A 23,868-nucleotide genomic window follows, 5' to 3' on the forward strand; every position below is an offset into this window, starting at 1 on the left:
TTCGATTAATTCTGTTATTTCTATATATTATTATATTATATTAATTTTCTAAAAAGTCCACAGTGCTAAAAGTGCCTGAATTCGAAGAAACGCCCATGTATTTTAATCTAAATTCTTGATGTTGATAAAAAGCCCATTAAACATTATGTATCAACTACCCCTGTGTGCAAATTGTTTGTATCATTAGTGATGGCGTGTGGAAGACCGCAGGGCACCTCTGTGTATAAGGTGGCTGAATACGCCCGGCGTTTTGGGGTGCCAGTAATTGCAGATGGTGGAATCCAAACAGTTGGGCACGTGGTTAAAGCCCTTGCGCTGGGAGCATCCACAGGTGTGTGTTTTGGTGATTTGCCTGAACAATCATCATTATTAATGGCCAGAATTTGTTTGCCTACACTTGACTGTTTATGCTCGACTGTGCCCTTCCCTTCTGCCTGTGTTGTTTTAGTGATGATGGGATCATTGCTTGCAGCAACCACTGAAGCACCAGGTGAGTACTTTTTCTCGGATGGTGTTCGACTAAAGAAATATCGTGGCATGGGCTCTTTGGATGCTATGGAGAAAAACAAAAGCAGCCAGAAACGTTACTTTAGGTAAATGCTATTCCACACATATTAATGCATGTGTATATAAATAAAGATGTTTATACATTGACTAGTAATGTAATGCTTGTCTTGTGAGGCTATACTATTTAACCTGAATTGTGTAATTTATTACATACATCCTTTTTAAATCATTGACATTGCATGCAGGACATAACTGCAGGTTGTGTGTGTATTTTACAGCGAAAGTGATAAGGTCAAGGTAGCTCAGGGAGTCTCTGGCTCAGTTCACGATAAAGGCTCGATACACAAGTTTGCCCCATACCTCATCGCTGGAGTTCAACATGGCTGCCAGGATATTGGTGCAAAAAGCCTGTCCATTCTGCGGTAAGAGTGTGACTTTGCCTCATAGACATCTGATGAACTTGTGAAGTTGAAACAACTTTAAAAGACACTGTGAAATGAAAATAGGAGTTTTGTGGCTTTGAGTCCATGTCTGTTAGCTTGGAGACCATATATGGGTGTTTCTTCAACTTTGAGCACTTTTATCACTGTGGATTTATAGAAAGTAAAGTCAAATTTTACACTCTCACTAGTTTATTTAATTTTTCTACTAACAATGTCCAACAGTGTCTGTACATGCATCACAGGAGATTTATAGTATGTCTTTTTTGGTGGAAATCACGATGATGGAAATTACATTTGTAATGTTTTTTTAAATAAAATGGGCAACTCTTTTTGTCTTGTTTAGGCTAATTTCATAGCTAACATTTTACATATCCTAAATACACACAATTAAATAATATTTTTGCACTTTTTGCATAATTTAGCATTAATCACAGATTGTTGGAAATGACGGCCAATAAAAATATTCTGAATTTTCTGTGATTTTTTCTTTGTTTTGTCTCATATTTCATCTCAAGCATGCTCTTCACTGACACTGTTGTCCACTTGGTTAACAAGTACAATAACTTCTGAAAAAAAAAAAGTTATTAGGGGCAAAATTGTTTAGTGTGGTGAAAATGACACCACAACCTTGAGCCAAATGGGCAGCGGGCCAGTAATGCAATGGTTAACACATCTGACTACGAAGCAGAAGATTCTAGGTTTGACTCTTGGTTAGCTTCTCTTTTTTTTTTGCTCTCCTTGACTCTCATGGGTTCATTGGACTCAAGATGGCACCGAGTATGGCTGCTGCGTTGCGAGCTCCGAAACAACATTGTAGTTTTTTGTTTGTTTTGTTTACATTTCTTATGTTTTTTGTCTTGGATGTTGTCTGCCTTATTGTCTACAACAGACAAACACTTTTGGACATTGGTTCTGCAATTACACACCGTAAACCAGACTTCAAATTCCTCAATGCCGACCCACTGTTTACAAACATGCCAGCGGAGCCCTTTGTCTGGGCTGCCCGGCCGCAAAAACGCAGAAGGAAAAGGGGAAACAGAGCCAGTGTTCTCATCAGTGTAAGACGTCGCGCAAATCGACCCCCGCTACCCAGTATTCTACTGGCAAATGTTCAGTCTCTGGACAACAAGCTCTGCGAGCTGAGAGTGCGGATCTCTTTCCAACGAGAGATGAGGGACTGCTGCATTATCTGCCTTACAGAAACTTGGATGTCTGCGGAGATTCCAGACTCAGCCATCGAACCCGCAAGGTTCTCAGTGCACCGAGCGGACAGAGCGAAAGACTAAGACTCTCAGGTAAAAGCAGAGGTAGTGGTGTATGTTTTATGATCAACAAATCCTGGTGTGATCAGAGGAATGTACATTCTATCAAGTCTTTCTGCTCTCCTGATCTGGAATTTCTCATGCTTCTGTCGACCATTCTGGCTACCGAGAGAATTCACAGCGGTCATTATCACAGCTGTGTACATCCCCCCACAAGCCGACACAGACCGCGCACTCAAGGAACTGTACGGGATTATAAGCAAGCAGGAAACCGCACACCCTGTTCATTGTGACCGGGGACTTTAACAAAGCCAATTTTAAATCAATTGCACCAAAATACCACCAATACATCAGTTTTAACACACGAGGGGACCGGGTTTTGGACCATTGCTACTCTCCCTTCCGGGATGGCTACAAATCCCTCCCCCACCCACCATTTGGAAAATCGGACCACTCTTCCATTCTGCTTCTGCCCGCTTACAGGCAGAAACTGAAACAGGAAGCACCCACCCTCAGAACGATCCAGTGTTGGTCGGACCAATCAGACACTATGCTACAAGAATGTTTTGATCACGCGGACTGGGAGATGTTCCGGTCCACCTCTGATAACGATATCGAGGTTTACGCTGATAGCGCAACGTCAGAAAGTACATAGAGGATGTTGTTCCGTCCAAAACAATACGGATCTACCCGAACCAGAAACCTTGGATTAATAGCGATGTTCGCACGGCACTTAATGCGCGGACCTTCGCTTTTAATTCCAGGAACGCGGAAGAGCAAAAACAAGCCAGTTATGTCCTCTGAAAAACTATGCCAGTACAGGAACAAGATTGAAGGACAGTTTAACACCACCAACTCTAGAAGCATGTGGCAGGGAATCAATATCATCACAGACTTTAAAGGGAATAAAAACTCCGCCGTGAACACTGCTGCCTCTCTCCCGGATGAGCTAAATACTTTTTATGCATGGTTCGAGGGAAATAACACAGCCCTCGCAGAGAGAGCTCACGCGGCCGAACCTACAGAGGTTAGTTCACTCTCCGTCTCTGTAGTGGATGTAACCCGATCCTTCCGACGGGTGAATATCCGTAAAGCCTCGGGTCCAGAAGGCATTCCGGGCTGTGTCATCGGAGCGTGCGCAAACCAACTGGCTGGTGTTTTTACAGATATGTTCAACCTTTCCCTCTCTTTGTCTGTAGACCCCACATGCTTTAAAATGTTCAGGTGCACAACCTCTCCCTCAACGTCAGTAAGACAAAGGAACTTGTGGTGGGCTTCAGGAGAAGAGAAAGAGAACACAGCCCCATCACCATCAATGGAGCACCAGTGGAGAGAGTCAGCAGCTTCAAGTTCCTGGATGTCCACATCACTGAGGAACTCACATGGTCCGTCCACACTGAGGCTGTTGTGAAGAAGGCTCATCAGCGCCTTTTCTTCCTGAGACGGCTGAGGGAGTTTGGAATGAACCGCCACATCCTCACACGGTTCTACACCAGCACTGTAGAGAGCATCCTGACTGGCTGCATCTCCGCCTGGTACGGCAATAGCACCACCCACAACCGCAAATCCCTGCAAAGGGTGGTGCGAACTGCTAGACACATCATCGGAGGTGAGGGAGGTTCCCTCCCTCCAGCACATATACACCAGGTGGTGTGTGACAAAAGCTCGGAGGATCATCAGAGACTCCAGCCACCCGAACCATGGGCTGCTCTCACTGCTACCACAAGGCAGGCGATATCGCAGCATCAGGACCTGCACCAGCCAACTTCCTGACAGCTTTTCCCCCAAGCAATCTGACTTTTGAACGCTTGATCTCTCACGATCAATATACATCAGCACTGCACTTTATTAATCTTATTATCTCACACTGGACTGTCATAAATTATATTCTCTTAACAACACACTGGCAACTGACTATCAACTGACAGCCTGAATGTAAATACAGTACAATACAACCTACTTTACAATTTATATATACTATATATACAATTTTTTTATTGTATAATGTGTATTCTATATTGTGTGTATTGTATAATGTACATTGTATGTTATTATTTGTATATTGTGTTGTGTGTAAATATGTGTATATTAGATTTTAAATTGTGTTGTGTAAACTTGATGTTTATTGTAGATTGGTATATGTCTCATCACTGTCATGACTGCTATGTTGCTCGGAACTGCACCCAAGAATTTCACACAATATTGCACTTGTGTATATGATTGTGTGACAATAAAAGTGATTTGATTTTGTTTGATTTGAAATCCCACTTCTGACAAGATTTTCTTCTGTGATCATACTGGAACAGTCTGACCAGCATTGTGGTGTCACATTTGCTACTTTCATTGTAAAGGCACCGGCTGCACTTTTGCTTGAACCCATGAGCACTGAAAATGGAAGGAGTTATGGTTCTTTCCAAGCTTTGGTTTGTGTGTGTGTGTGTGTGTGTGTGTGTGTGTATGTGTTTTAATAATTACTAGGTAACTAGTACTTTACAAGCACATCACATCAATAGGCACCCTGTCACTCTGGAATCAGCAAAATGCAGGCTACTGGGCCAAACGGGCAGCGGGTCAGTGACGCAATGGTTAACGCGTCTGACTATGGCTCAGTAGATTCTAGGTTTGATTCCTGGCCGTCTTGGTTGGCTTCTCTTTTTTTTTGCACTTCCTGACTCTCACGGCATTACAATGCCCTGGAACCATTAGCTCTGTGAATTAGGAACATGCAGTCGAACTACTGTGTCTTTGATAGCTTGGCTGGTAGAGCGGTGGACTGTAGATGTTCAATTGGCTGTCCTTAGGTTGCTGGTTCAATTCTAGATTGAAGGAGTGTGCTTTTTACCACTTGGAGGCACTACTTGCCTGCTTGAACTTGTGTCAAAGATGCCAGCTTTGGATTGACAAAAACACATTCCCTGACCAGGAATCAAACCCAGACCATAGCAGTGAGAGCACTGAATCCTAGCCACTAGACCACCAGGGAAGGTCTGGTAATCAAATGCCTGTGAGAGCCTCTGACGATGCCTTGCAAAATATGCTGATGAGCAAGATTGGGTTTTCTGCCTCCAGAAAATAAAGTCTCTCATTTGTCCTAAAAACAAGCTTTGTCCTGCTCCATGTGAGGGTCGATCTCACAACCTACAGATTATGAGACTGACGAACTGCCTAACTGCACGAATGAGGTCCATTTCCTTGAGGCATATGTCAGGATGGCCGAGTGGTCTAAGGCACTGCGTTCAGGTCGCAGTCTCCCCTGGAGGCGTGGGTTCAAATCCCACTTCTGACAAGCTTTTCTTCTGTGATCATACTGGAACTCTCTGACCAGCATTGTGGTGTCACATTTGCTACTTTCATTGTAATGGCACTGTCTGCACTTTTGCTTGAACTCCTGAGCACTGAAAATGGAAGGAGTTATGTGTCTTTCCAAGTTTTGGTTTATGTGTTTGTGTTTTTTAACAATTACTAGGTAACTAGCACTTTACAAGCACACCACATCAATGGGCACCCTGTCACTCTGGAATCAGCAAAATGCAGGCCACTGGGCCAAACAGACAGCAGGCCAGTGACGCAATGGTTGACGTATCTGATTACAGATCAGAAGATTCTAGGTTCGACTCCTGACTGGTTTAGTTGGCTTCTAATTTTTTTTCACTCCCTGACTCTCACGGCATTACAATGCCACGTTCCCCTGGAACCATTAGCTCTGTGAATTGGGAACATGCAGCAGATGTGCTGTACCTTTGATAGCTCAACTGGTAGAGTGGAGGACTGTAGATGTTCTGTTGGTCATCATTAGGTTGCTGGTTCAATTCTGGCTTGAAGGAGTGTGCTTTTTTACTCCTTGGAGGCACTACTTGCCTTCCCCTCAAACTCACTGCTGCTTGAACTTGTGTCAAAGATGCCAGCTTTGGATTGACAAAAACACATTCCCATACCAGGAGTCAAACACTGGCTGCAGAAGTGAGAGCCCTGAATCCTAGCCACTAGACCACCAGGGAAGGGCTGGTAATGAAATGCCTTTGAGAGCCTCTGAGGATGCCTTGCAAAATATGTTGAAGAGCAAGATTGGGTTTTCTGCCTCCAGAAAAGAAAGTCTCTCAATTGTCCTAAAAACAAGCTTTGTCCTGCCCCATGTGAGGGTCAAACTCACAACCTACAGATTATGAGACTTACGAACTGCCTAACTGCACGAATGAGGTCCATTTTCTTTAGGCACATGTCAGGATGGCTGAGCGGTCTCCCCTGGAGGCGTGGGTTCAAATCCCACTTCTGACAAGATTTTCATCTGTGATCATACAGGAACTGTCTGACCAGTATTGTGGTGTCACATTTGCTACTTTCATTGTAATGGCACCGGCTGCACTTTTGCACTGAAAATGGAAGGAGTTATGTTTCTTTCCAAGCTTTGTTTTGTGTGTGTGTGTGTGTTTTAATGATTACTAGGTAACTAGCACTTTACAAGCACACCACATCAATGGGCACCCTGTCACTCTGGAATCAGCTAAATGCAGGCCACTGGGCCAAATGGGCAGCGGCATGGACGGTATCCAATGGCGTGGCTGAAGGTCTCCTGCGTGTTCTGCCTTATCGTGCGCGACATACTTTGATTATTTGATTTGAGTTCCATGTTTTATTAATCTTATCATTAATTATTTTCTTTATTTCATCTGACTCCAATTATGAAAAACCTCGTTGATGTATCTATGCTCTGAATTTTAGTAATTCTCTCTTCTAGACTGCATTTATTATTTCAATGTTATTTGAGTCCAGTGCCGGCCGGACACAGGTCCTTTAACTACAAGTTCATCAGTTTCAGATATTAGTACGTTTTAGATTAAGTCCTTATAGGTTCTCAGCTTTATCCGTTTAGTCTTATTTGGCTAAGTTCATATAGATTCTCGACTCACCGTTTAGCCCCAGTCAATTAAGTTCTGTTTTACAGGTTCTCGGTCCTACTCTTAGTATTCCCGTTTAATTCTACATGGCTAAGTTCTATTATAGATTCTCAGTTCGCCGTTTAGCCTTTTAGTACTTACTTAACTAATGGGTTACTTCTGAAGTAGCTTAATTAAGCCAACTCTGACCATAGATTTGTAGATAATAAGAAATATACTAGAAAACAGTCCTTCAGAATGAATCATAATAACAATTTATTTACCAGGTAATAGTAATACATTCAAACAATCCAATTAAAACAATAACTCAAATTCAAAGCTATCAGTGAACCAAGCACAATAATATAATTAAAGTTGCATTCCATTCAAACATTTACCAAACATAAGAAATACAAATTGCAATTACCTGGTAGAGAAAAAACTACACACAATGTTTACTGTGTGGATCTTCTGGCTACAGAGAGACCTTGATAAATATAAACTACATGCAGCGGTACAGCATGGGAGATCTGCTTACAGATTCCTTCAAACATTTATCAATAATAAGAAAAACCTGGTAGAGAAAAACTACATGCAGACGGTAAAGCATGGGAGATCTGGCATACAGATTCCTTCAAACATTTATCAATAATAAGAAATACCTGGTAGAGAAAAACCAGCTGGCTATTGTTTTTACGGACATTTTCAACCTTTCCCTCTCTTTGTCTGTAGTCCCCACATGCTTTAAAACATCCACCATTGTGCCTGTTCCAAAGCAATCAAAAATAATTTGCTTAAATGACTGGCGTCCTGTTGCTCTGACCCCCATTATCAGCAAATGCTTTGAGAGACTAATCAGAGATTACATCTGCTCTGTGCTGCCTCTCTCTCTTGACCCATTGCAGTTTGCTTACCGCAACAACCGGAAAAAAAGAAAACTTATGTGAGAATGTTGTTTGTAGACTACAGCTCAGCATTCAACACCATAGTGCCCTCCAAGCTAGATGAGAAACTCCAGGCTCTGGGCTTAAACAGCTCGCTGTGTAGCTGGATCCTGGACTTCCTGTCAAGCAGATGCCAGGTGGTTAGAATAGGCAGCAACATCTCCTCATCACTGACTCTCAACACTGGAGCCCCACAGGGCTGTGTTCTCAGCCCACTACTGTATTCCTTGTACACACATGACTGTGTGGCAACACAGCTCCAATGCCATCATTAAGTTTGCTGATGACACGACGGTGTTAGGTCTGATCACTGACAATGATGAAACAGCCTACAGAGAGGAGGTGCACACTCTGACACACTGGTGTCAGGAGCACAACCTCTCCCTCAACGTCAGTAAGACAAAGGAGCTTGTGGTGGACTTCAGAAGAAAAGACAGAGAACACAGTCCCATCACCATCAATGGGGCACCAGTGGAGAGAGTCAGCAGCTTCAAGTTCCTGGGTGTCCACATCACATGGTCCATCCACACTGAAGTCGTTGTGAAGAAGGCTCATCAGCGCCTCTTCTTCCTGAGATGGCTGAGGAAGTTTGGAATGAACCGCCACATCCTCACACGGTTCTACACCTGCACTGTAGAGAGCATCCTGACTGGCTGCATCTCTGCCTGCTACGGCAATAGCACCGCCCACAACCGCAAAGCACTGCAAAGGGTGGTGCGAACTGCCAGACACATCATCGGAGGTGAGCTTCCCTCCCTCCAGGAAATATATACAAGGCGGTGTGTGAAAAAAGCTCAGAGGATCATCAGAGACTCCAGCCACCCGAGCCATGGGCTGTTCTCACTGCTACCATCAGGCAGGCGGTATCGCAGCATCAGGACCCGCACCAGCTGACTCCATGACAGCTTCTTCCCCCAAGCAATCAGACTTCTGAACTCTTGATCTCCCACGATCAAAATACATCAGCACTGCACTTTATTATCCTTACTTTATTACCCTTACTCTTATATCTCACACCGGACTGTCATAAATTATATTATTATTATATTATATTCTCTCTCAACAACTGACTATCAACCGACAGTCTGAATGTCAATACAGTACAATACTGTACATTCTATATTTACTACTATATATACTTTTTTATATATTTTTATGTTTTATTTTTATTGAATAATGTGTATCTATATAGTGCGCATTGTATACTGTACAGCGTATGTTATTATTTGTATATTGTTGAGTGTAATTATGTGTATATCAGATGTTTAAATTGTGCTATGTTAATTTGATGTTATTGTAAATTGGTATATGTCTCAGCACTGTCACGACTGCTATGTTGATCGGAACTGCACCCAAGAATTTCACACACAATTGCACTTGTGTATATGGCTGTGTGACAATAAAGTGATTTGATTTGATTGATTTGATGTATGATCAGCAAACCTTTTACATTCCAGAACAGGATAAGTCATAACTTAGTTTTTAGTGTCCTTAAAGTGACCTGAGGTGAGAGAGAGAGAGAGCAGATGTGAGTGTGATTTGTGTTTTATGGTCCCCAATCAGTGGGGTGTGTTTTCTCAGGTGGAGATGCTCCTCTGTGTGAGAGTTTTATGACATTGGTTCTCGCAGAGTTCTTTGACTTTCCCGGAAGTGATGCAGACAATTTTTGTGACAGTCTTACAACCACAATGGTTAACGCATCTGACTGCGGATCAGAAGATTCTCGGTTCGACTCCTGGCTGTCTTGGTTGGCTTCTCTTTTTTTTTTTTGCACTCCCTGACTCTCACGGCATTTCAATGCCACGTTCCCCTGGAACCATTAGCTCTGTGAATTAGGAACATGCAGTCAATGTACTGTACCTTTGATAGCTCAGCTGGTAGAGCGGAGGACTGTAGCGGTTCTGTTGGCCATCCTTAGATCGCTGGTTCAATTCCAGCTTGAAGGAGTGTGCTTTTTACCACTTGGAGGCACTACTTGCCTGCTTGAATTTGTGTCAAAGATGCCAGCTTTAGATTAACAAAAACACATTCCCTGACTGGGAATCGAACCCGGGCCGCAGCGGTGAAAGCGCTGAATCCTAGCCACTAGACCACCAGGGAAGGTCTAGTAATCAAATGCCTGTGAGAGCCTCTGAGGATGCCTTGCAAAATATGTTGAAGAGTAAGATTGGGTTTTCTGCCTCCAGAAAAGAAAGTTTCCTGGGTTGACTTCTCTTTTTTTGCACTCCCTGACTCTCACGGCATTACAATGCCATGTTCCCCTGGAACCATTAGCTCTGTGAATTAGGAACATGCAGTCAATGTACTGTGCCTTCGATAGCTCAGCTGGTAGAGTGTGTTGTGGCTTCTGCCACCTCTGTGAAAAATCACTCTCAAAGTCTTGGGGTTTTGATGCCAGAAGATAGACTTTATTATCAGAGATAAAAAAGCTGAATTGCTCCCAGAGTCACTCCAGCAACTGGGTTCCTTCCGACTTATATATGATCTACCAAGGCGTGGCTAATACATTCCATACATGTCAACAATTTCCATCACCCTTTCCATTCTGTTTATTTTAAGAAGTGAACAGGAGACACCTGTGGAGGAACCTCACCATATATTTTCTCAGCAGTCATGAGAGCAGTTTACCATATGTGAGCACATTCCATTCCTACACAGGCTTCTACACAATAAAATACATGCCTGACCATCAGAAATAATTGTAGAATAAAATGGCTATATTTACATTGATCATACTTGATTAATTTATATTCAACTTGATAAAAATATTCCACATTATCCCCCTTTGGGACTTACTTAAGTAAGGAACATGCAGTCAATGTACTGTACCTTCGATAGCTCAGCTGGTAGAGCGGAGGACTGTAGAGGTTCTATTGGTTCTATCAGGGAGAGGTTAGGCTAGCACTTACACCCAGGGTATGGCTCATCATTCATCTCCTCATACATATCTTCATTTCCTCCCAATCTGGTCTTTCTGTCCATCCAGGGTAATTGTCATTGTATTGCATTGGACCATTCACATTGATCAATGTCATCTGCTTCAATGTTGCTCGGATCAAGAATGATTTTACTAATGGTATCACACAACAGAATATTATTCCTTGCACAAAGATTGTTATTCCAATCATTATATTAATTTTAGCCAATCGTGCACCCCATTTCTTAATCAATTCTATTTAAATTGTTATAAACAAGACAAGCAATGTTAATGAATGACATACACATAATGATGACAAAAGAAAGGGTAAAACATAGTTAATATCAAAGACACACACAGAATAGACCCATGAATATGAAGTTATTAACATTCATAGTTGAGGAATTTACTGTTCAATTTTAATATTAATGTTTCTCCATGGGTTTCACCTGCTACCAATGACCAATTTTTTCCTTAGCATTATCAATACTTTTAGAATCAAATACATCACAGATATTTCTTAAATCTTCAAATCAGAACTTCTGGCACGAATAACATTTTCTATTTTATGCACTTCCAAAAGGAAATATCTTCTATTTTGTTTGATATTAGAGCATCTGAGCAAAACTGTTCACAACATTTGCTTAGTTCTGCCTCCTTATTGAAGGTTGGGACTTTATTTTCCATTTTATCTGGCATGATTGGTCACATAAAAAACCCAAGGAAAAAGCATCACAATATTGGCAAGGCTGCCACACATAAAGATCAGAAAACAGGTATTAAGAGCACAACTTCAGCGGATTGGAACTGCAGAGAACATGAAATGATCCAAATCATTCTTAAATTTATTTTCCTTTAATTTTAGTCTCAAAGGCAGCTCTCAGTGTACCCATGATCAACCAATGCCTACACTGTTTATATAAAACAAGAAAATAAAAGAAAAAATAAATATCTAATCTAAACTAAAAGAATCTGCTATCTATCTTTTCTAAATTTGGGGTGCCCCTGTCTGAGTGAAGACACCAAGAGAGACAAGTTTTCTGGAGACTATCATTTGCACGCCATTCTCACAGAGTACAGGGTGTAACCCCTCCCGCTCACTCTCCTTATAGAGCGTGGAGTCATAGGTCTTTGTTTATTCATGGCACTAACAGCACTCACTCAATCTCTCCATCAGACAGTCCCTAACAAAATAATAAACTCTACCTATCAGTTTTGTTGGTTGATCAAGTTTACACCGATAAAGTTGCAACTCACATGTAAATTTGTTCTCCAGACATATTTAAACACATAGAAAATCAAAATCAAAACAAATAATCATGGGTTCTTACATTTAGATATCAAGAATTTATAGTGTTTAATTTAATATTGTTAAAAACTTTATTCTCTCATAAACTAGACCAGACAGAACGTAAAACAGACACATAAATGTGAAGTTTTCACATTTAAGGTTTACTTTTCATACTCGTTACAAAATATAATTTTCTTATTAGTCAGTTTCACCTTTCTTTTTAATTTATCTTTTCCATTTTCTTGACATCTTAGCATTTCTCCTAAAACTTCTACAGTTCCCTTGAGTATTGGGAACTGACCTTCTGAGGGCATATATGGAGGTGATTTGACAAGGACCCCTCCTTCAGTATTTTTCTTGCCTGTCTTATATTTTTCAGTTAATTTTCTGCTTCCTTTTTTGAACAATGCTATCACTTCTCTCTCTTTTTCCTTTTTTTTTCCTTTTTCCTTTTTTACTCTTATCTTTATTTTTATAATTTTATCAAATTTTCCATTTCCTCGCACAATGCTATACCAATGTCCCTTCCTTTGGCCATTTTGTCATCATATCTTGGTTGTCTTTTGCCATTTGTTTGAAAGCTTATCTATAAGTTCTCTACACAATGGATATTTTAATCCTAATTTGTCCACAGGAGCGGCTGCCATGATTTTTCCTTTAATATAACAAACCTTATCTTTAGGAAAAATGTATCAATGCATTAATTTTTGTAGCAATTTTTATTTGTTCGAATAATATGATCTTCCCAAAGAAATTCAATTATTTTCATTTATTTATCAACCAGCTTCCCTTTTCTTCTTCTATAACATGCACTTTAATTATTATTATACCACATACACATACAAATTTCCTCTATGTTGTCAATTTACTTTTAGGATCACTCTGCATCCAAATAGTGCCAAATCACGATAACAGCTGCTTTTTTTACATAAGCTGAGTCTTTATTTCTTTCACTTTTATTTTTACTTGGCATATAAAAAATGAAAAATTATTTAATCTCCATTTATTTAGATAAATCATTAAATTTAGAGGATAAACGTATATCTTACTATTTTAATTTATTTCCTACTACCATAATCTACAACGGCAATATCTTGAAGCAGTTTTTCTAATTTGTTTCACCTTCACTTTTCAATACACAACGTTATACAAGTCCCTTTATTTTTTATTAATTTCGCTTCCTCATTTCTTTGAGATTTTATCAATCAATTATTTACACAGTGGATTTCTAGATTTTAGTATTTCCACTGGAGTGTTGCCATAATTATACCTTATGTAATATAACAACACTATATTTTAAATACAACCTTTGTTTAAAATCCATTTACTTAGTTGACTTTAGTTTAATGCAGTACACTGGACTCAAAGCTTTATTGCTTGTCCAGATAATGTGATTTCCCAAATGGAATTCAGTCACTTTATAGTTCTTTATAATTTCAATATTCTTACTTGTCACTGTGATATGAACTTTAACTCTAAGCACAGTTATACCACTTGAATGTATAAATTATCTGTATGAAGTCAAATAAATTTCTATGCTACAGTCTAGTTTAGGAGTTATGATCTGGCACACGTCCAACAACAGCTGCTCTTTCTCAGTTTAGTTAATCTTACATCAGGCTTCCTTCTTGGCATGAAAAGAACAGCCCAAGACTACATTTTGTCCAGCCAGCTAAGAGTTAACTTTTTGCTTTCATGCACATTTTGTTTTACAGCTGTGTTGTCTCACTGTTTTTATTATTTTTCCTATTGTCAGTTTATACTGTATTATATTTACCCTTCCATATATATATATATATATATATTATCATTTGTTTTACCTCCACTATACAACCAGAATAATTTTTATGTGCCCTCTTTGCCTCTAATCATCAGATCTCTTCTGCCTAATATATTGATGGAAGGTTGAAAATAGGCCTAAATAGATTTTCTTTGCTGTAAATTGCATATATACTCCTCATTAGTTATACAGCAAAGGCTGAGTCTCTCTATCTGGATCACAAATTCTACAATTTGAAGAATGGTCAAACAACCTACAAAGCCAATATCTCAGAGCGTTTTTAGTTTTCTCTGTTTTAACAAAGGAAATTCCTTTCCAAATTTTCACAAGAGACAGGCTTTCATTCCTAACATCCATTCAACATATAAAAGACAAACCTTCTTTATTAGATAACATTTACTCCATTCATCGTATCCCTTTAATTTTTATTTGTATTTTTAGGGCTCATATTACATTCAAATTCACACTTGTCCCCTCATTTATTGGACTCATATAACACACTTTGTTTTCCTTTTATTTTAAGGACGCATCATACATTCCAGTCCCTCTACTGGGCTCATATTTGTACTGTCGTACACTTCCATATACAATCGCACTTCAGTCACACTTCACACACTTTCAAACACAGACACAAACACTCTCACAGACACAGAAACTTTCACACGTTTTTACAAACACAAGGCCATTATAAACACAGAGCTCTCAAAAAATACAATAAAATTCTAAAACGCAACTATTCTACTACCTCTCTTAGGTATGCCCTGCAGGATTTTTGCCTACACGGTCAAAAACCTGTGATTCTTGCCTACCCGGCTTCTTTAAACTTTATCTGCTTTCATTTACTGCTATCCATCTAGGCCCTCTTAACAGTAAAAACAGATCATTGCATGCAGTTATTTCTTCTGGAATCAAAACCCTTTTAGTCTTTTTGCTCTTTAAATTTGGAGGAGCTTTTTGAGTGTCCTTACCACCACGGGCAGACTCTGGCAAGCAACACAAACTAATTACAAGCAAAAATGCTTACCTCTAGGTGGCCACCTGTTTTGTGTTGCCTGTCCAGCCTGCCCGCTGTGGTCTTCCACTCTTCTGCTCCTTTCCAATGTCATCCTCATCGCCAATTTGTTGTGGCTTCTGCCACCTCTGTGAAAAATCACTCTCGAAATCTTGGGGTTTTGATGCCAGAAGATAGACTTTACAAAAATACAAGTTGCTCCCAGCACCACTCCAGCAACTGGGTTCCTTCCCGCTTATATATGATCTACCAAGGCGTGGCTAATACATTCCATACATGTCACCATTATCCATCACCCTATTCTTTGACTCCAGTCTGTTTATTTTAAAAAGTTTCCAATTCAGTTTCAATGAGAACTTCATATAACAAAAAAAAAAAAAGAGTTGAATTCTGTTCATTTTATTTAAAAAAAAAGAAAAAAAAGTAAAACAACCCTGGGACATGAAATTGCCTAATGTTGAAGACCCCTCAACAACTCCCCCCCCCCCCCAAAAAAAAAGCTTTTGGGCAACTGTTTTCATCAATGGTACAAGCTGTGTGGTTTTGCCAGGCTGTGATGAAAACTAAAGGCTATTGGCCATATAAAATAGGGAGGATGTCCTCCCCCAACTTGTTTCAACACAGGAAAGTAAAACCACACTTGTCAAATCATTTCAAGAGACCTTTAAAATGCTTGAATCTGTCAGTGTTTATCTGTGTTTGCATGCATGTGTATAAGTCTCACCTGTATTATTTAGATCGATGATGTACTCTGGAGAGCTGAAGTTTGAGAAGAGGACCATGTCTTCTCAGGTTGAGGGTGGAGTTCATGGACTGCATTCGTAAGTCTCCGCCCACTTATGATTTAACCACCCCTACCTGACCTGTCATGTTCATGTCCCTTACTGCCCTCAACAGAATGGCTTTACAATAAACATAAACACATTTCCACATTTTTTGTTCACATAAAAACACTCAACTTTAGTCTAGTGTTCAAATTCTTAGCAATCCCCCTTTTTTTTTCTAAGTGATTCCCAGAAAACCCTGATCCATTCCTTTATACGTTGTCATGAAAAAGTAGTGTTTACATGTGAAACTGTCTTATCTTCCTTTCTCTTACGCTGTCATTGTAGATTTTCTTTTTTGCCATGTAAGTACACAGCCCTCATGTAGTGTTTCTCACAATAACTTGTGTTCTGGTGGAGGGGATTGTGTTGTAAATAGTGGGAAGGTCTGTGCTCTGTAATAGGCATTGAGACTGTGTTTGTTAGCTATTATAGTTAAATTTTTCTCTTATATCACATGTGTCCATTATCCCACTGTCATGTCATGGTTGCATACTCTTAACACTGTCTTTGACACTTATAATATTTTTCAATGGGAACATTTCTTGGAAGAAACAACGACAAATACACTACTGTTTGTATTGTGTGTGCTATATAATTTTTTTATTATAAAAATATAGCCCTTTTGACATTTAATCACGTGCATAATATGAATTATATACTTTCAGTGCTAATTCTTGAGATCATCAATGGAATTACTACTTATGAAAATGCTATTGTTATATCAGTCATTACATTTGCAATAGTAAAAACTTTAATTCTTGATATCAAAAATTTTATTTCAACTTGTAAAGACAGTCATTTTTTATGTCTGTAACTGCATTTTCACCTGTAGAATTTCACAGTGATCTGCCATTCACTCCTGATCAAAACACAATTACAGATAGTTGTAATTAATTTCTTAATAGTTAAAATTCCAGATACACTTATCAGCTTGGTACCTCTTTTTTATATAAAAAATTTAATTGTTAGATCAAACGTCCTTTCTTGTTATCAAAAATTTAAATACTAGTAAAAATGCTCATTTTTTATATCTGTAAATTTATTTCAACATGTTTGAATATGGAAGGCCAAATTATCTTTAATGTTCACCACGTTACTTTAATTTACTTGTAAAAATTCCAATCACAGACCTCTATAATTGAATTTTTACTTGTAAGAAGTCCGATTTTAGAGCTCTACAATTGTATTTTTACAAGTAAAAATTTAAATTTCAGAGCTCTGAAATTAAATATTCATTTGTCATATGTTCCCATTGACTCCCATTCATTTTTTACTTTCATAGCTCTACAATTAAATTTTTACTAGTAAAAAAATCACATTAAATACATGTTTATTTGTAGAGCTCTGTAATTGAAATTTTGCTAGTAAGAATGTAATCGCAAAGCTCTGTATTCAGTTGTAGAGTTCTGCAATTGCATTTGTAGTAGTAAAATGCAAATTGAGAGCTCTGTAGTAAAATGCTCATTTTTTATATCTGTACATTTATTTCAACATGTCTGAATATGGAAGGCCAAATTATCTTTAATGTTACCGCAATACTCGTCATGATTGCATTTTACTAGTAAGAATTCCAATTACAGACCTCTATAATTGAATTTTTACTTGTCATATGTTCCCATTGACTCCTATTCATTTTTACTTCCATAGCTCTACAATTGAATTTTTACTAGTAAAAAATCACATTAAATGCATATTTATTTTGCAGAGCTCTGTAATTGGAATTCTGCTAGTAAGAATGTAATTATAGAGCTCTTTTATTGCAATTCTTACTACTAAGAATGTAATCGCAAAGCTCTGTATTCAGTTGTAGAGTTCTGCAATTGCATTTGTACTAGAAAAATGCAAATTGAGAGCTCTGTAATTAGTATTCTTAATAGTAAAAAATGGAAGTTCTTCTAGAAAATCTATTGTAGAGTGCTCAGATTGAAATATTACTAGTAAAAATGCAATTACAAGAAGTAATACTGGGAGCATTAAAAGTTAAATAGGTTTGCCGTACATTTGCACAAACAACAGTGTAATTATTGACATAAAAATGATCATTTTTACTAGTAAGAAGTACATAGCTTACATGCGCATTTGGAATTTTTACTAGTAAAAATTAATTATAGATATCTATAATTGCATTTTGGACATGAGTGAATGATAGATCATTGTGAAATTCTGAAAGTGAAAATGCAATTAAAATATTACAAAAATTCCAGTATTTCAGCAAGTGATGGCATCATTTTTAATATTTAGAATTATTATTTTACTAATGCAAAACTAATTACTGATATCAAAAAATAGAATTTTCATTAGTAGTAATTCCTGATACCAAGATTTAGTATTTTAACTAGTGAAAATGTATTTGTAGATATCTATAATTCATATCCTGCACGTGATTAAATGTTGAAAGGGCTTAAGATAACATGTTCTTAAACTGATTATGCTTAATAAGATGACAATGTGTGTGGTCATGTAAACGCATTAAATAGCAATTCTTTTTCAGGGTAAGATCATAAACGGTTAGAGCGAAAACTGTTGGCACAGGTAGATTTTTGCCCATTACCCCGATTTTGCCTTGTGTACCGCCGTTTTTACCGGCTTAGTCATTGTGCGTATTGATGTCAAAAGCAGAGAATAACCCGATTATTCCAAATCTCATGTAAACATGGTTTTCTTGCATTGTCTGATTTTTGCAATAAGCTGATTTTTGGTAGTTATTAGTGTATTGGTTATGTTACACAGTTCTGTTGAAAATGCATGGTTAATCCAGATGGTACAGTATTTAATCATTCCTAAACTAATTCTCCCAATCCAGTCAACTCTCTTTCCATGTCTGACCGCTGCAGAGTACATGTTTGTAGGGAAAGCTTGTCAGACCTAGCAATAGTAACCAGTGCAGAATAGAAAGTCAATTTGGAAGGTTAACCTGACCTGTTTGAACTCTTCTGTCCAATGTAATCCATGCATGTTGATAACATGTTTCGTGACGTTTGATTGATGTCTTTTTCTGTTCCCGGCAGGTATGAGAAGCGGTTATACTGAGCCCGGCAGCAGGGGGCAGATGAGAACCGGACCCAATGTCCCATCACCAGCTGTCATGAAACACAATGGCTAAAAGTGATCTATCCTCGCCACTTATCTCTGTTTGTGCTGGCTGTTGAATCTAAATAAAAGCTGATCTCAACGATGTCTGATTTGTAGTAACCGAGCTGAATGTACTACTGACAACGGACTGTTTCGATTCTCATCGATTCTTTTTTTCAGTTATATGTTTGGGCTTCCTTCTGAGAAATTAAATGTTGCAGTAGAGAGATTATATTCATACACGTTGAATTTTAGCTATTCATTTTATCTCTATTCAAAAATCCTTTATGAATGTACTACAGCATCATAATATGGTAACATGCTGTGTGTGTATTTGTGCCTAGGCCACGGCAACACTAATCCGTTTTCGATTGAAAACTCTGTTTTAAGTTTCCCAATGATTATGCGGCAATGTATAATGTTTTCGAAAGTCTCCATTTTCGGTGGAGGAAAGCACCGTTCTAGTGTGATTGAGAGGCGTAAACGTAGCAAAGTCGAACGCAAACATATTAGTGTGGATGTGGCCTAAGTGTGTATGTCTTAGAACATGTCTTAGATGATTTTTTTTATTTTACTGAAAAACAGAAGGTTCATTATAAATGTTCAATAAGATGTACAAAATTACACAGATCCAACTATGTATGAATACAATCGTTGAGTCTTAAAGACAAGAAGTACAGGTGAAGGGTAAATAAAAAAAAAACTATTAAAATAAAGTAATTAATAAAAATAAAAAAAAACCTTGGATAAATAGATGTATACAAAAATAAGAAGATAAATGAGTAAATAAAAAATAATTATATTTTTTATAAGTCATAGGTCAGGAAAGTTCTCAGCATAAAAGAAATATTATTAATAACTCAAAAAGCATTTATTGCTAAAACTTTGAAGGATGTGGTAAGGGACAATCAGAATACTGCGGATAGTGCACAACCCCCCCCCCCCCAAAAAAACCTGGATAATAACAATTACAATTTAGTTTTCATTCTCTATGAAACAGATTATGAAACAAAGTAGGCCTATCAGTTTTACAGACTGTTTCTTCTTTTGTTCCCATAGTTTTAGTTTCTGCCACACGATTAGTACCTTGTGTAATTATATAAAATATATTTATATATCCTATATAAAGACAGATGCATAATGAGTAATGTAATTCAGAGGATTTCATGATCATATACTGTAGCTGAAGAAGTCAGCTGATTTGTGAACTAAGTACAGAAGGAAATGAAGGACACTTTTCTATAGCTGCGTTAAAGTAGTTCACCCAAAAACTACAATTCTCTCATCATGCCATCCCAGATGCGTATGACTTTCTTTCTTCTGCAAAACACAAATGAAGATTTTTAGAAGGATATTTCAGCTCTGTTGGTCCATATAATGCAAGTGAATGGTGACCAAAACTTTAAAGCTCCAAAAAGCACATAAAGGCAGAATAAAAGTAATCCATGTCTTCTGAAGCAATCCAATTGGACTGTGCATGTGTCAAGCACTAGGAAGTGTAATCTAGCTTGAAATCATGATTGTGCCTTGAGACGGCAATGGCACGATGTGCAGTGAAAATGAGTTACATTTTGGTCTGTTCTCACCCAAAACTGATTGGCTTGCTTCAGAAGATGGATTAAACGGTGTATGGAAAAATTGTATGAATTACTTCTATGCTGCCTTTATGTGCTTTTTGGAACTTCAAAGTTTTGGTCACCATTCACTTGCATTGCATGGACCAGCAGAAGAAAGAACATCATGCACATCTGGAATGGCATGAGGGTGAGTAAATGATGAGAGAATTATCATTTTTGGGTCAACTAACCCTTTAAGCAGACACAAATAAGATTGTAAAGCCAACCGTGACATGCTGTAATCTCCAGACAGTGTTGTGAAAGCTGTTTGTAGCTGCTCTGTCTGTCTGTCCTTGTGATGAGCTCCTGCTGTACAGGAAGCAAAAACTGTCAACTGTTAAAGATCTGCAATAATAAAGATGGTAATGGCATAAGCTGTCATGACTTTTCATGCTCTTGCATCTCTACTATCAGTGGAGTGCAGTATTTGTGCATCTGAATGGCTAGTACGTGTGGGTCTATATGTTGTCGAGTGGTGGGGAAAAAAACAACTAAATGCATATAATAAAATGCATCTAACTAAATAATCATGCTTAATACACGGGTCTCTGGAATGCTTGATTCTGGTTGGTGAATGGCACCATCCAGCAGGCATCCAGGGAAAAAGTGACAGCGTCCACAACACTGATTATAAAATTTCAACTCAAATCATTATTTCATGTCCAGTTACTGTATTTACTTATTTAGCAAGTAGTGTTGTAATAAGCGGGATAATGTCAGATGGTCATTTTTGCTAAATAAACACCAAGAGAACTCAGATGCTAACCGGAGTTGGAATTCAGCTGTTTCTAGAGATTTAGCGGTCTCTTTCTTCTCGCATAATAATATGATTTCAACGCAAATAAGTATTTCATGTCAGGTTATTTATTTATTAGTTGGTATAAAACCCCTCCGCTTTGCGTTTCGGTCATGACCACCTTAGACCATTTCAAGCATGTAAACAATAACAAGGAATTTGAACGCAGGTTTTCCTGCAGCACTTCTGGTATCGTTAACGGATCCTTTAAATAGGGCTCTGAGTTAACGTATTTTCCTCAAATAATGTCAAACGTTTACCTGAAGTGACTGTTCCAGACATTTTGTTGATACTGAGCGTCTACGCGAGAGAGGCAGTTAAAATGTGTTGTTGTTTAGATGCTCACAATCGGGTGGACTGGCCATAGGGGGAACCGGGACTTTTCCCTGTGGGACGGACGCGAAACGGGGCCGAACTTGGCCGATCGGGCGGCGATAAGCTGTAATGGTCCGCCGCGATATGCAGAAAAGGACAGTGACACCAAGTCAGGTCACTCAACAGACATCTTCGGATCGCTCTTGAGCAGCTATTTTCTATGTAAACAAGCAGCATACAAGTGCAGCTCCTATCGACTTGAATGGGAAAAGACCAAAATACCCAAAAACAGTTGGTCAAGGTTACTATCAAAGAACATTTTTCAAATCAGCAGTAAAATCTGACAACACTGGTAGCATAAATTGTGTAGTAATTGCTTAGTAATTGTGGTAAGGACACTATGAATGAATATCATCACGCTGTTGTTTTGAATGAGGGTCATTCAGAACATACTTTTTAAGCAGTGGTGGCTGGTACATGGGGGGCGCTGGGGCACCGCCCAACCTGGTGGAAAGTGTTTTTTTGTTTGTTTTTTTTTTTTTTAAATAAACATTTTTAAATAATTTTTTTAAACTTATTTTAAGTGTGTGTGTGTGTGTGTGTGTGTGTTTAAAATGCATAATAATGTGCAACATATAAAATATAAATTATTATGTGGGAGGAAATTAGCTTCCTTTTTTGATCCCTTATCTCATCAAGAGTCCCGACCACCACCGACTGCGCATGCAAGATCTCTTCAGCAAAATCCATTTGAGAGAGAACTTTGGTGAAGAAACTAAGGGTAAAAGAGCTTGGCCCAGATCAACCTGACATCAACATCAAACGAAAAGAGCTAGCGAAAAGAGCAAAACGTATACACGATGCTTCTCCCGTACTTGGTACAGCAGAAAGGCTTGGCCATGCAAATGCCTTATTTTTCTTTCCATGTCTACTTTTTAAAACGACGGGGACAGATGGAACATGGACTGTTTTAGGATTAAGTGACCTAAAATATTTATCAGAGAGGACGAAGAAACATGAGTCTACAAGAGCACATATGGACAATAGTGTCAAGCTAGCAATCCTTGGCAGAGTCAACATAGCTACACAACTGGACGAAGGCTACAGAATCAGGGTAAGAAAGCACAATGAAGAGTTGGAGAAGAATGGACACATTTTATCAAAGCATTCCTGACTTCAATAATAGGGTCATTGAGCAGTTTGCCACTCAGAAGGGCAGAAGGGCAAAATTCCTGTACAAATAAGATGTCTGTCTCACACACACGCACGCACGTTTGTAAAATTGTAATTTGTTTAATATTGGCATTAAATAATATAAAGAATAAAAGAGAATTAACTGTAAAACGCAATTTACATCTGGACTTGGATTTACTGATAAATCCATCTGCCTCCATAACAAAAAAAAAGTGCGTGTGCGCAAATTTTTTCCCGTGCACGCATTGGCTCAGAGTCCCACCTGAAAATTTGGGCACCAGCCACCACTGTTTTTAAGTAATTTTTATTGGAAATTCTGTTTGAAGTAATCTTACAGCATGACTCTCATGATAGTTCTCCCTTCAAAGTGTCCTTCAGAGGGTGATTTATCCCATTTGGAATGCACAACTAGCAGGAAATGTTCAAGGAAAAAAAAAAACGTCACTTCCTTAATCCGTCTTGAAATGGTCTGTATGTAAAGGGATCATGTACAGTCAACCATAACAACCGTCTGACTTTACATTAACCTGCTTATTACATGGCTACTAACCAAATGTAAAAGAAAATAAATGGACATAAAATATTGATTTGAGTTGAAATTATGTAAAGAACTGAAAACAGGCCGAACAGCTGAAATCCATCTCCGGTTTTCCAGTTCTTTTAGTGTTTATTTTGTGAAAATGACTTTCTGGCTGCTCATTATCCAGCTTATTACAAAACTATTCGCTAAATAGATACATAAATAGACATTAAATATTGATTTGAAATTATTTTATTAGCTCACTTTTTGAGATCACACAGTGATCTGAGAAGTTCAGTACCCAGATGAGATTGATGAGATTTAATCACCGGATGTGCGGTTGTTACTCAGAAATATCAGACCGCTAGATGGCGCCATTGAGCAATCAGAATTGAGTATTCCAGAGACCTTTGTAATAATTTTCAATAAGGCCAGCTGACTGTATGTTAGCCCTTACAATGGGAAAACAAACTGGTTTATTCACTTTTAAAACACTTC

General features: G+C 38.5%; 1 protein-coding gene and 3 non-coding genes across 5 annotated transcripts in view; 3 read left to right on the forward strand and 1 right to left on the reverse strand.

Moving 5' to 3' along the window:
* LOC127416892 (inosine-5'-monophosphate dehydrogenase 1a-like) overlaps positions 1 to 21,800 on the forward strand; it is a 41,931-nt gene extending 20,131 nt beyond the window's left edge. Inside the window, exons 11-16 of one of the 2 annotated variants that reach the window (XM_051656481.1) lie at positions 188 to 331; positions 449 to 593; positions 786 to 929; positions 15,768 to 15,851; positions 16,143 to 16,159; positions 18,866 to 21,798. In XM_051656481.1, coding sequence (XP_051512441.1) covers positions 188 to 331; positions 449 to 593; positions 786 to 929; positions 15,768 to 15,851; positions 16,143 to 16,159; positions 18,866 to 18,960 — 629 coding nt within the window. In that variant the 3' untranslated portion in view covers positions 18,961 to 21,798. Of the gene's footprint in view, positions 1 to 187; positions 332 to 448; positions 594 to 785; positions 930 to 15,767; positions 15,852 to 16,142; positions 16,160 to 18,865 lie in introns of both variants that reach the window. The other variant, XM_051656482.1, reaches the window with a different exon arrangement.
* On the forward strand, positions 5,416 to 5,498 carry trnal-cag (transfer RNA leucine (anticodon CAG)). Its single transcript has one exon. It is a non-coding gene; the product is annotated as a tRNA-Leu (tRNA).
* On the forward strand, positions 9,890 to 9,976 carry trnay-gua (transfer RNA tyrosine (anticodon GUA)). The gene is given in 2 exon segments: positions 9,890 to 9,926; positions 9,941 to 9,976. It is a non-coding gene; the product is annotated as a tRNA-Tyr (tRNA).
* On the reverse strand, positions 10,059 to 10,130 carry trnae-uuc (transfer RNA glutamic acid (anticodon UUC)). The gene has a single exon. It is a non-coding gene; the product is annotated as a tRNA-Glu (tRNA).
* Positions 21,801 to 23,868: the final 2,068 nt, after the last annotated feature.

This window comes from Myxocyprinus asiaticus, chromosome 26, assembly GCF_019703515.2.
Source record: "Myxocyprinus asiaticus isolate MX2 ecotype Aquarium Trade chromosome 26, UBuf_Myxa_2, whole genome shotgun sequence".
NCBI lineage: Eukaryota > Metazoa > Chordata > Actinopteri > Cypriniformes > Catostomidae > Myxocyprinus > Myxocyprinus asiaticus.